The sequence below is a fragment of the Macrobrachium nipponense genome, chromosome 29 (genome assembly GCF_015104395.2).
Source record: "Macrobrachium nipponense isolate FS-2020 chromosome 29, ASM1510439v2, whole genome shotgun sequence".
Taxonomy (NCBI): domain Eukaryota; kingdom Metazoa; phylum Arthropoda; class Malacostraca; order Decapoda; family Palaemonidae; genus Macrobrachium; species Macrobrachium nipponense.
This window is the reverse complement of record NC_061092.1, coordinates 70,680,727-70,694,662: the sequence shown is the minus strand read 5'-3', so window position 1 is coordinate 70,694,662 and position 13,936 is coordinate 70,680,727. Positions and strand designations below refer to the sequence as shown.

Here is a 13,936-nt window from a genome sequence, read left to right as displayed (position 1 = left end):
AACACAGAAACTGGTGCGCCCCTTTCCTATAGAATTGCCGATTGAAGTTTCATTAACAAAATGAGATATGTGAAAGCACCATACAAACTAAAATAAGTATGTGATATCATCATAAAATATGTGTTCAAGGCAGTTTTAAAATCCAATATGGCATCTCTTCGTATTGGTACCAGTTCGTTACGCGAATGGCCGCCACTTCCTTCCCAGCCTTCCCAGAGCTCATTTGAACAATATTAGCATATATAGTACGTAAAATTTATTCATACTACTCAAGATTGTAGTTGTAATCAGAACAATAAAACATTTTGTTGCCTATACTAGTGAAAGTATGAGAAGTCTTATTCCCGGGGTCATGTTTTAACTGAAATGCATTTTGTTCCTACACATTATACAAACCGTCGGTCCTTTACATAAAGAATTACTTTCAGCGCCAGCTGGAACACGGTCGTAAGCTTCTATAACAAGGTAGTTAGGCAGTAACTGCTTGTCTGCTAGTCGGGAGTTCCGCCCGACTGGACACAAACATTCCACTTTGCTTTCGACCGCTGTGTGGTGCAGACATTCTTGTTTACTTCTCTTCCCACCTCTGTCATGAGATCATTGCCTTCGTTTTTGAAATCATTGCTTTCTTTTGTATAATTTGTGGAATATCTCCCTTTATTATTATTTGCGTGTTTATTGCAATAAATCGTGGAAACCCACGTGTCAGATAAGCCCTTGTGGCCCCCATCCACCTGGAGAACGTGCCCTGGAGTGGGGAGCAGGAAATATGGAGTGTTTCACTCCAGTGAGGATGTTGACCCTCATGCCCTCTGTGCAAGATGCCAAGGGCGGGACTGTACTAAGGAACTAACATGTGACACTTTATCTCCTGGTCGGAGGAGCAGTGGGGGAGATATCGGGGAGGAAGAAGCCGCGTAAGTCCGCCAAGGCGTCGTTGGAAAGCTCTCCCTTTACGCCATTGGTGACCAACACGTCGTCTTCTTTCTTTCCTCCTCATAAACTTCCCCGTCTTGCTCTCTCTCCGCCTTTTCGCTCGATCTGCCGAGGGCAGAGGAAGGAGGAAGACATGCCGACCTGGAGTTGTACTCAGGAACTTCTGTCCACTCAGGGGGTTGATCCTTCCCCCACTAAGCGAACAGGAACTTCCCTCGTTTACCCAACTTTGGCTTCTTCCTCAGGTTTGTCTGCCTGCGCAGATGAGGATCTGCAGCAGGTATGGCGATCGCCGAGTCTTCCTGGCACTCCAAGCATCAAAGGACTACTTCAACACCTGGCAGCTGTTCCGGTCACGCATGTGGTGGAGTCGAGGACAACCACAATCGTATCAACACTGGGGTACGCGGCACCACCACGCCTGGTGTACACCCAGCATGTGACCATGGTAACCCCTAGTGCTGCGGTGCAGGCACCAGTGCCGCGTGTATCTAAGGTCGAGTATTACCCTTCTCCTCCCCCAGGTTTTGCTGTCCTAACTCCTCCACCTGACTTCGAGTGCCCTAAAAGCTTCCCCCTGGATCTCCCTCCAGTTGCTGTTGCCATGCCTGCTGCCCCTGTTCCTGCCTGTGGAGGTGCTGCTGCTCCGTCAGGTCCTCCTTCCCAGGTCGCGCTGGGGCCTGCTGCTTCGGCAGCTGCCCCAGCCTCGTCCTGGATGGAAGTCCTTACTGCTGTCCTGAGGAAGTTGGCAAAGATGAACATCCTGCTATCCCCTTTGATTTATTCCAGCAATAGATGTATGCAATAAAGAGATAGAGAAGAAAGGACATCCAGAAGAAGTCGGAAACATGTTTTTGGAGTATAATGAGAGGCTTATAAATATCAGGAAAATCTATATGCTGATGGATCAAAATCAGAAGATGGAGTGGGCTGTGCAGTGGTGTGTGAGGGGGAATCGTATATAAAAAAGTTACCAGACTCATCATCCATGTTCACTGCTGAAGCAACAGCCATAGTTGATGCTGTAAATCTTGCATCTGCTAAGAAATTTAAATCCACAGTAATATATGGTGACTCAAGGAGTATTTTTGAGGCCCTAACAAAGTTTAACCCTACCCATCCCTTAATTCAAAAGGCTCAGGAATAGCTTTTTTATCTTTCTGTTCGCCACAAATCAGTTTCATACAATGAACTTACCTGTCAGATATATACTTAGCTAAGACTCCGTCGTCCCCGACAGAAATTCAAATTTCGCGCCACTCGCTACCGATAGGTCAGGTGATCTACCTGCCTGCCCTGGGCGGCAGGACTAGGAACCATTCCCGTTTTCTATCATATTTTCTCTGTCGCCGGTGGTATCAACATTGTTGTTACTACCTCCTGACTGGAATTCGCTTTTCAAGACTTTTTGATCATCTATATTGGATTTCTTGGTGACGTACTGGATCGTTGTTTTGGCATTCGCTACCGTGGACTGGATTTGGACTTGCTTTTGATTTTTCTGATAGAATGTCTGATTCAAGTGTTAGTGTGAGAGTGTGTGAATGTAGGCTGCAAGGTGAGGATACCGAAGGCTTCGGTTGATCCTCACACTGTATGTCGTAAGTGTAGGGGGTTTGACTGTTCTTTAGCTAACACCTGTATTGAGTGTGAAAAGTTGAATGCTAATGAATGGAAGACTCTAACTTCTTACTTGAAGAAGTTAGAGAGGGATAGAATTAGACGGGCTGCACAAAAGGGTGTGAGTACAAGGCCTATTGAGCCTTTTTCTGAGTCTAACTCTCCTGTTATTAATGATTTTGATTCTCCCTATGTATCTGAACCCTCACAGGCTTTGCATTCGGATTCGGCTTCTGAAATCGCCAATCTGAAGGCTACTCTTCGTAAAATGAAGACAAAAATGGCGGCCATGCAGTAAGGGAAGGTGAGGAGTTGAATTACTTAGTGAAGTGAGTGTTCCCAGTGTTGTGGAGGGGGCTCTGACCGTCCCTGTGATGCTCCCAGGCCTAGACCTCTTCCAAACTCACATACCCAGAGGAGAAGGAAAGTCGAAAGTCGTACGGAGGTTGTGGGGAATCCCCAACGGTCAGGCGTCCCTTCAGCAGGTTCTGTTTCGCTACAGTCTGCTCAGGACCGCTTTAATAGAAGCGTCCTACGAGATTGTTTCTCGTCATCCGGTTCTCCTTCACCTAAACTAGGGTGGAAGGACTCGGATCTTTCTAGGCCACTGAAAAGGCACTGGAAAGAACGCGCGTTTGACTCGAGCCCGGAGCGCTTCTCGGAGGAAGCCCCCTCTTCTATCAAGAAGGCTAAGCTGGTCTCGACGCCTCCTCGATCGGTAGTTGAGGATCGCACTCCTTCGAGTTCTCCTGCTTCTTCTATTGAAGAGGACGCTGGTGTGGCTTCCAAGAGGATATTGCTAGCTGTACAAGAGCAGTTAGCCTCTTTGGTTGGAGTTCTTTCGAGGGATCCCCCTCGCGAGAAGGACGCTAGACTTCCTATTAAGAAGTCTCGTCTTCTTTCGCCTGCCAGACGTGAAGCGTCCTTCAGGCATGAAGAGCCTTACAAGTGCGAGACGTCTTCCAGGCGCGAAGATTCTTTCAGGCGTCAGGAGCTATCCGAGCGAGTTGCTCTAGACAAGGATACGCTCAGGCGCGAGGATTCAGCCAAGCGCGAGGCGCCAGCCAGGCGCGAGGAGTCAGCCAGGCGCGAGGAGTCAGCCAGGCGCGAGGAGTCAGCCAGGCGCGAGGAGTCAGCCAGGCGCGAGGAGTCAGCCAGGCGCGAGGAGTCAGCTAAGCGCGAGGCGCCAGACAAGCGCGAGGCGTCAGCCAGGCGCGAGGCGTCAGCCAGGCGCGAGATGCCTGCCAAGCAACAAGCTCCAGCCAAGCGCGAAGCGCCAGCCAAGCGCGAAGCGCCAGCCAAGCGCGAGGCGCCAGCCAAGCGCGAGGCGCCAGCCAAGCGCGAAGAGCTTGCCAGGCGTGAGAAGTCAAGCAGACGTGAGACTACTAGTAGACTTGAGAGAGAATCTGTTCACTCTATGAGTCCTCTCCTAGTAGGAGTTTGTCCAGCCAGTAGAGAGAGAACTTGGTGAAGATCGCCTCGTCGTTTTTCAATCCGATTCATCCGCACGGTGTGGACGTAGATTCGGAAGACGAGGTTAACGGTAGAGAAGGCTTCTCTAACTATAGAGTTTTGACGGACCTTCTTTTGCAGGAGTATGGAGATTCGTTGACTCCTGCGGCTCCTCCTTTGCCTCGATCACTGTTTTCGAGTGCGATCGTACCGAAGTCTTCGTCGGTTTTGAAGATGAGACCTATGATCTCTTATGAAAAGAGCTCTACAGTCTCTTGACAAGTGGATGTTGTCGAAGAAGGATCTGGGCAGAACCACCTTCTGTATGCCTCCAGCCATACTTTCTGGTAAAAGAGGTGTCTGGTACCGAACTGGGGAGAACATGGGCCTTTCTCTCCCAGCGTCGGCTGAAGCGGACTTTTCAACCTTGGTTGATTCATCACGGAGACACGCTTTGAATGGAGCTCGTGTGACTTGGGCGATTTCTGAGACTGATCATCTCCTCAAGGGCCTCTTCCATATTTTGGAAGTGTTTAATTTCCTAGACTGGTCCCTTGGGGTGATGTCTAAGAAGGCTCATGACTCGGAAGGTCTAAACCCCGAAGTCATTCTTAGTATTCTGTCATGTATTGACAAGGCAGTACAAGACGGATCGGGAGAAGTCTCCTCTCTCTTTGGAGCGGTACTCCTTAAGAAGAGGAGTATTTTTAGTGCCTTCTTAACCAAGGCGGTTTCTCCCTCACAGAGAGCAGCCCTGGTTTTCGCTCCCATGTCAGACTTCTTGTTTCCTTCTCAGTTAGTGAAGGACATTTCTCGCTCACTGACTGAGAAGGCGACACAGGATCTTCTCCTTCACACTGCAAGGAAGAAGAGACCCCTAGTGCGGTTGACAAGAAGGACCGACTTCTACTGTTCAGCCCTTTCTTTCGAGGAGGCCCTCCCTCCAGAGCTCCCTCTAAGAGGAGAGGTCCTGAGAGAGAGGTAAAGCTTCTTCCCGTCCCTTTAAGAAAGGAAGTGAGACAGACAACCTCCAAACACCAGTGGGTGCCAGGCTTCTCGAATTTGCAGACGCCTGGACATTCATAAACTCGGACGCCTCTTCGATGTCTATAATCAGGAAGGGATATCTTATCCCCTTCCAGGACAGTCCCCCCCTAACGACTATTCCGCGGGAACTGTCAGCCAGATACAGGGACCCTGTACTGAGGGATACTCTTCGTCTGATGGTGGATCAAATGTGGGACAAAACGAGCTATAGAATTAGTTCTGGAGCAAAACTCTCCGGGGTTTTACAATCGTCTTTTTCTGGTTGCGAAAGCCTCGGGGGGCTGGAGACCAGTACTAGATGTCAGCGCTCTGAACAAGTTCGTTCTAAAGGAGAAGTTCTCTATGGAGACTTCGGCCTCAGTCCTTGCGGCTTTACGTCAAGGAGATTGGATGGTGTCGCTGGATCTCCAGGACGCTTATTTTCATGTCCCGATTCACCCTTCTTCGAAGAAGTACCTCCGTTTCATGACGGGGGGAAGGATCTTTCAGTTCAGGGCCTTGTGTTTCGGCCTGTCCACAGCTCCTCAGGTCTTCACAAACCTGATGAAGAATGTGGCGAGGTTTCTTCACCTCAAAGGCGTCAACATCTCTCTATATCTGGACGATTGGCTCATCAGGGCCCAGAACAGAGAGACAGTGTTTGGAGGACCTTTCTTTGACCCTAGACCTGATAAAGGCGTTGGGACTACTCGTGAACCTCGAGAAGTCACAGCTGATCCCCAGACAGAACTTAGTCTATCTGGGGATTCAGATGGATTCTCGGGGTTTTCGAGTATTTCCTTCGCAAGAGAGAATCGTGAGAGGCTTGGAGAAAGTCTCTCTCTTCTTAGGGAAAGAACGAACTTCGGCGAGGGAATGGTTAAGCCTTCTAGGGACCCTTTCCTCGCTCCGAACAGTTCTTTCCTCTAGGAAGACTTCATCTTCGTCCTCTTCAGTTTTTTCCTAAGGAGATCGTGGAATTGGAAGACTGGGACTTCTCTCCGACAGTTTTCTCCTTCCAATGGAAATGAAACCACACCTGCAATGGTGGTTGTCGCCTCTAAAAGAGAACAAGGAAATTTCTTTGGAAGTTCCCAACCCAAGCCGAGTGTTATATTCAGACGCATCGGAGAAGGGTTGGGGAGCAACACTAGGACCGAGAGAAGTGTCAGGCACCTGGAAGGCAGCACAGGTGTCCTGGCACATAAATTGCAAAGAACTTCTGGCAGTTCACTGGCTCTAAAGTTCTTCGAACCTTTTGTGGCAAACAGTGTGGTCCAAGTGAATGTGGACAACACTACCGCCCTGTCCTACATTCGGAAGCAAGGAGGAACACACTCCTTGTTCCTATACGAAATAGCAAGAGATCTGCTACTTTGGACCTCCCAGAGGAACATCTCCCTCCTGACAAGATTTGTTCAGGGTACGAGAAACGTCAGGGCGGACAGACTGAGCAGGAGAAGCCAGGTCCTTCACACAGAATGGACCCTTCATTCAGAGGTGTGTCAGAGTCTTTGGGATCTTTGGGGCACTCCTCATGTAGATCTGTTCGCCACATTCCTTTCCAAAAGGCTGGAAGTCTTTTGCTCAGTGGTGGAAGACCCAAGAGCTCTCGTGGTCGACGCCTTCCTGCTAGACTGGTCTCATGTAGACGTGTACACTTTTCCCCCTTTCAAAATCCTGGGGCAAGTGTTGAGAAAGTTTGTAGTGTCCAACGGAACAAGAATGACCCTGATAGCCCCGTTTTGGCCAGCACAGGATTGGTTTGCAGAGGTGCTGGAGTGGACAGTAGACTTCCCCAGATCCCTTCCAAGAAGGATGGATCTTCTCAGACAGCCACACTTCGAGAGGTTTCATCAAAACCTCCCCGCTCTCGCTCTGACTGCCTTTCGACTATCGAAAGACTTGTCAGAGCGAGGGGGTTTTCTCGCGAAGCTGCAAGCGCTATCGCTAGAGCCCGCAGAGCTTCCACTAGACGAGTCTATCAGTCTAAGTGGGAGGTTTTTAGAAGGTGGTGTAAGTCTAAGAAGTTGTCCTCCTCCAGTACCTCTATAACTGAAATCGCTGATTTCCTTTTGTTCCTGAGAGAGGACTCTCACTTATCTGTATCGACTATCAAAGGATACAGGAGCATGCTTTCGGCAGTCTTCAGAAACAGAGACCTAGAGATTGCTGATAATAAAGATCTGCACGACTTGATTAGATCGTTTGAAACAACAAAATCTAAGGAACTAACTCCTCCCAGCTGGAACCTGGATGTAGTTCTCAAGTTCCTTTCATCTGACAGATTCGAGCCTCCTCATTTAGCTTCGTTTAGGGATTTAACGAGGAAATGCTTGTTTCTCCTATCTTTGGCAACAGCCAAAAGAATTGGTGAACTTCACGCCCTTGAAGATGAAGTCGGCTTTAACAGAGACTTGGCCTTCTGCTCGTTTAGAACACTTTTTCTAGCGAAAAATGAAAACCCCTCGAATCCCTGGCCCAAGAGATTCAAGATTAAAGGCTTATCGAGTCTAGTGGGTAGAGAAACAGAAAGGTCTCTTTGCCCTGTAAGAGCCTTGAAGTTCTACTTACAAAGGAAGAAACAAATGGGAGGCTCTAGGCAAGGTCTTTGGTGTTCGATTAAGGACCCCACAAGAATCATGTCTAAGAATGCATTAGCTTTCTTCATAAGGAGCGTCATTACAGATGCTTACAAGTTATGTCCACGACTCTTTTCTGCTTTTAAGAGTAAAAGCTCATGAAGTTAGAGCAGTGGCGACGTCTCTCTCTTTTCAGAAGAATATGTCGCTAAAGAAAATCATTGATACGACATATTGGAGGTGCAATTCGGTATTTGCATCTCACTATCTTAAAGACGTTCGCGTAACCTACGAGAAATGTTTTTCTCTGGGGCCTTTCGTATCGGCGGATACGATACTGGGTACGGAGCAAAACACCAATCCTTAACTTTGTACATACCTTCTACTAGATATGTTCTAGATTTCTGCTGACAAAGAGGGCTCGGTGCTGCACTGGCGGCCAGTCACTGTTGTTCAGTAAGGAACTCTTTGTGATATCTTTTAGAGGAGTATTAAAAATTTTTTTTTTGAGAATTTTTGTATGAATGCGTATTAGTTTCGAGTTATGGGTTGTTTGTAATGAGTTGGGGGATAACTCAGAACAATTCTTTATACTAACATGGTGGTTAGGATCAGGTGGTCGGGATTGGTTGTGTGCTCCTTCATAAGGTGTGTTGTCATAGAAGTGGTCCAGTACCCATTGACAAAGTCCTTTCAGGCTCTGCCGAGTAAGCGGTTCATATACCCATCGACAGACCCACAAGAACTCTTAGCCATAGATCACATATCTCGCTAAAGTCTTGAGGTGATGCAGACTACCGGGCTACAGCCACGAAGTCTACCACCTATCAGGTAGGAACCAAGGTTTTTCTTTTATACCTACAACATATGTTGTTTAGCTGTCTATTCCATTTTAGCTGTCTCTTACCCTCCACCAAAGGGTGCCAATCAGCTAAGTATATATCTGACAGGTAAGTTCATTGTATGAAAAATGATATTGTTATAATCAATAAAGTTTCATTACATACTTACCTGCAGATATATACGATTAATGGCCCACCCAGCCTCCCCGCAGGAGACAGGTGGAAGAGAGAAAATATGATAGAAAACGGGAATGGTTCCTAGTCCTGCCGCCCAGGGCAGGCAGGTAGATCACCTGACCTACCGGTAGCGAGTGGCGCGAAATTTGAATTTCTGTCGGGGATGACGGAGTCTTAGCTAAGTATATATCTGCCAGGTAAGTATGTATGAAACTTTATTGTATTATAACAATATCATTTTTGTTGGGTTCATGGGCACACTGGTATAGAAGGGAACGAACTGGCTGATGGGGAACCAAAGGATGCTGCAAGATGTGATTTCTTAACGAATAAGGTACCACACTTGGATATGCATCCAGTTATTAGAAGATGCATCCCAAAGAAGTGGCAGCAAAGATGGACTTCCCCTATTTTATCCACAAATAGGAAGTACACAAATATTAGGAAAAATATTAATTTTTGGAGTTAGGGTTTTTGCATCAGAAGATTCGAGACAATCCTAACACGGCTTAAAATTGGCCATACCTGCTTCACTCGTAGTTATATTGTAGAGGGAGCCAGTGCTCCAGTTTGTGCTCACTGTGATGGGCAGCTATCCGTTGAGCGCAAGTGAATTGAAGCTCTTTGCTATTCCTAGTCCCTGAAAGTGGGTGGGGCATGTTACTTACTCCAAAACAAATGCTAGCTAGCACTACCACAAAATTTTAATATTTCGACTGTCGTAGGTAGGAAGCTCATAGCAATGTAATTACTTGGCAAGTATATTGTATAAAACTTTATTTTATGATAAAATTTCATTTTTCATTGGCTCAGACACTCTTGGGTTCTTCCAAGCCTTTTTTCAAAGTAATGATGCAACTCATTGCTTTAAGCCCAGAAGTTTAGCAGTTGCAACACCCATATTTCCTACAAACTAGAAGTGCAGGGTTTCTTCCTCAGCTCTTCCAAAGATATTCCCAAGTGGACTTGCTTGGTTTTACTTAGCCTCCACCCTCCAGCAGGGTAAAGTTGTGTGCTGGTGATGTTTTCTAGTCAAAAAAGCCTAAATTGTTGTTGACACTTCTGGTTTAAGTAATACTATAGTCAAAGTCAGCCTTTTTGGCCACTAAGGCATTGGCCGCGCAGTTGCCAGTTCTCTAAATATGCCACGACAGTGATGAAGAAATGTCACTGATATTTTTTATACTAACTAAATATATGGTAATTACTCTGTTTTATAATAAAACTTCATATGTTTAAGAATGACCAACTTTTTGATGGGAAAATGAATGTTTCTAAGTGTTTTCCTGAGATTTGTGTTGGGTTAGTGCTCCGTTGCCACCTCAGCCCAACAAGGTCATTCCATGTCACTGACCACCATGGAAACATCTCCCGCTTCTCGCTGCCCCCGTCTGCATAGTCAGACTCAGGAAATAATTTATAATGTTAATCGGTACTTTTTAGATGAAAAGGCCAATGGCGGAAACAGCCAAAGCCTTAGAGGTAAGCAAAAGGACAGTGAGAAGGATTTGCTTCAAAGCAAATCAAGAATGGTGGTCAGAGGCTGAGCACAAGAAAGAGAGAGAGGGAAAGTGGGGCAGAAGTACCTACCTTGGGAGAAGTGGCAAAGGTGTGGAAAATCCAGGGTAAACAAGGCCAACACCTTAGTGGCCAAAAAGGCTGAGTTTGACTATATTGATTGATTGATTTATTTTTTTTTTTTATGTGGATAGTTTTAACTTCATTGACTTGCTATTAATTATTGTCCAAGATTTGATCTCTCTATAGAGATGGATTTGTAGCTGTGAAACAAAAACTTTTTAAATTGTTCTCGTTTTAAAGAATGAATTTGTTGAATGGAATGTGTTAGAAGGTACTCTGAAATATATCTTAAAATCTGTTATTGATTACTTTCGCTTGATGTAGTTTCAAGTCTCAAACTTTGTAGAAGATCCTACAAATTTTGAGATTGAAAATTGCATATCAGATGAAAGTAATCAATAATAGATTTTAAAAGATTTTTTATTGTACATATTTCATGATGCACTCCACAATTATGTACTTTTTCTTTTGTTTAAAGTGAATAGTGTTCTCATATTCTGTGTCATTGCAGGAAAATGGCATCGAGAAAGAAACTCCCATGGAAGAAGGTGAAAAGGAAGATGATGCTGGTGTGGAGAGAGAAAAGGACAGGGAAGGCGATCAAAGAGAGAACGACAGAGAAGGTTTGTGATTGGTGCAACTTAATTTCAATATTGGTACAAAGTTGGATTTTTGTGTTGTCAGTGAAATTCAAATTGTATTGTATTGCTTTTGCCAGAGTTGTTGTTGTTGTTATTTATTTTTTTTATAGATGGTTCCTATAGAAATACAAACCTTCACCTATTATATAGGAGTATCATTCAGTACGACCTGGAATCGTCCATTGAAACTTGCTAACAAGGTAAACTGGTGAAGATGGGGATGAGTAGGGGAATACCCCTCACTCACCTTCCATCGGCCCCCTCGACTTGGGAACACCTGGACATCGTTAGGGGCTCTTTTGTTCTGAGGTTTGAGTCCTATACAGTCAACCCCCGCCTATTCACGGCTCAGGATTCGCAGCTTCACCTATTCTCAGATTCTTCTGTGGAATCTATCGCCAAATTATTCGTGGAAAATTTTTTTCATTGTGTGATAATCTGTATTTTCATATGTTCATGACTAAATACTCTACTGTATGTATGTATACATTTTTTATGATAAAATGATTTACCTATACTAATTTTCAAATAGTATTACTATTGAGTTTAATATGATTAAATATAATAATATATTAATGATAATAATACTGTGCATGTAATATTATCATTAATAAGATTACATAAATCATATGGGTACTCACCAGTGACAAATGCTGATTAAAGATGATGATGATGAGTTAGCTGTGCAGTCCAATGAAGATATGACTGCACAGCAAAGCAGAGGAGTTACATCCCCTCTGGGCTGCCTCTTCTCCTTCTTCAGGCACTTTTGCAGGGGCTTGAGGAGGCACTTGTTAGGTGCTTAGGGAGGCACTTCTTCAGGGGTTTGGGCATTAGAGGATCCTCCTTCATCCATTTGATAAACATGGTTATAGGCAGCTCCTCTTCATGCTGAGAAGGGCACCATTGCTGCGTCAAGGCCACTTGAAGACTTTGAGGAGCATTCCATATAAGGATCCCATACTGTTCCTTTGACTCCTGCACCTCCTTGACTATCTTCTCAAGTTAGGACAAGACATTCCAAAGATAGGCTTTCATCCTCCTCCTTGTCCCTTGAGCCTGGCAAGTCTTCTTCCTCACTGGCAGACTTCATCAGCTTTTCCAAATCCTGGTCCATCAGAGGGGACATCAGTGATGGCGCCTACTTCATCTTGGTGATGTTATCGAAGCCTTCTCCACCAAGCATTCTTCCCAACTGGACTGTCTTACCAATGGGTGAAAATTGCATTATCCTTAATCAACACTACCTTGAACTCCATGCACAAGTCACTAAAGTATTGCCTTATATGATGGATGAATCTCTGAATGAGCCAGTGATCCATAAGGACTTTAGGGATTCAGGCCTTGTGGTTGTGCATTCAAAACACAGGCATCAATTGTGTATTTCTGGTGACAGAAGTTCACTCTTGACGTGGTTCGGAAGTCATGTAAAGCCGTTGGTCCTGTTGCTGAATAACCATACTGGTTCCATAAAACGTAAAAGCACCATACAAAAAAAAAAAACACACACACACAGGCATCAAGTGCTTGTTATTATTCTTGGGGGCCCTGGGGTTTGCAGCCTTATAATTAAAGCCTGGTTTAAACATGAAGCCGGCTGCATTCTCACACATTATGAGGGTAACCCTATCATTCTGGGCAATGAACCCGGAGGCTCTGGCTTTGTCCTTCATGAGTATGTCCATGAAGGTAGTACAGTGGTCCCCCTGTATTCGAGGGGAATGCGTACCAAACACCCCCCCCCCCCCCCCCTCCCCCCCCCCCCCCCCCCCCCCCCCCCTTTTTTTTGCCTTTTTTTTTTTCCCCCCCCCCGTGTTGCAATAGTTGGAACCCCTTTAAAAATGCTTAAGACCTCCTATTTTGTTAGTTAAAACTCAAGAAAAGCCCACTAAAAATTGTTATACCTGGTTTTTTTAATAGCTTTTATCACCAAAATTGCATTTTACGATGAAATTGATAAAAGAAAAAAACCGGTAATTTTTGGATATTTCACTTAGAAAAATAACGTGAATAGAATAATTTTCCGCGAATAATGCGGGGGAATGTTCCCGAGAGAAATCCGCGAATGTGTGAGTCCGCGAACCCAGATAATGCGAATATGTGGGGTCCACTGTATCTTCATCCAGAACAAGCCAGTCTTGTCCACCTGTTCTAGATGATAGCCCTTGTCCCTGAGGATTTTCTTGAAGGTCTAAGGATATTTCATGGGTGCTTGCTCATGCAGAGAAACACTTAAGGGGGCCGGCCGGAACCCTATATATGGTGGTATAGGACGAAAAATGCAAAGTCATGAAAAAATTCATGGAGCTTCATATGGCAATTTAGAATACGTATACGAAATATTTCGTCAAAATTCCTCTTACTTTCGTAGTTACAGGGTAATTAGTAAACATAACTCAATAAGCCTAAAACATTCATCCGTACAAGAAAATGCAATATTTCTTCTGTTATCGTAAATTTTGATAATTATTGGCAAAGAAATTGTGAGAAATGGCATCTGTAGAGATTCCGTGGCTCGCAGAAGCGTCTGAAGCGAGTATCTGGTTCAATCATGAATCAGTTGGACCATAGACGTCAAGTAGATTACACGTTTGAGTTTCACCTCGTGACATTCGCTTGCTTTTACATATGTTTATGTATGTTTCGGCAAGAAGTTCATCATGCCAATGAAAAGACAAGGAAAACATCTTGCTAACATACAGACGAAGAAAAATCGCTCAAGTATTATTACAGAATATCATAATATACGCGTAGTTAGTGAAGAGAGAGGGGAGGGTTGCCAAGTAACACCCCCTTCTTGCCTGACAGCACACGTCACATTGTGCCCAAGGCTACAATCTTTGAGCAAAGAGATCTTCATTTATGATAAATAACATAGTTTTGGTTTTTTAATACCCAAAATGGAATATGAAATTCATAATAATCATGATTTATTAAATTGTCTTTGTAAAAAGAGAGTACACCTTCGAGTTTCACCTTTGACATTCTCTTGCATTTACGTTTGTTTATCTTTGTTTCGGCAAGAATGTCATCATGCCAAAGAGGAAAATACAAGGAAAACATCTCGCTAACATACAGA

The 13,936-nt window shown here is 44.9% G+C and overlaps 2 protein-coding genes across 3 annotated transcripts in view; one reads left to right on the top strand and one right to left on the bottom strand.

Annotated features, from left to right (window-relative positions):
- LOC135206354 (pre-mRNA 3'-end-processing factor FIP1-like) overlaps positions 1–13,936 on the bottom strand; it is a 301,272-nt gene that overhangs the window by 87,054 nt on the left and 200,282 nt on the right. The gene's annotated exons all lie outside the window — the stretch shown is intronic.
- Positions 1–13,936, top strand: part of LOC135206281 (pre-mRNA 3'-end-processing factor FIP1-like) — a 126,588-nt gene that overhangs the window by 11,389 nt on the left and 101,263 nt on the right. For both annotated transcript variants that reach the window (XM_064237701.1, XM_064237700.1), the window contains exon 2: positions 10,728–10,839. In XM_064237701.1, coding sequence (XP_064093771.1) covers positions 10,728–10,839 — 112 coding nt within the window. The remainder of the gene's footprint in view (positions 1–10,727; positions 10,840–13,936) is intronic.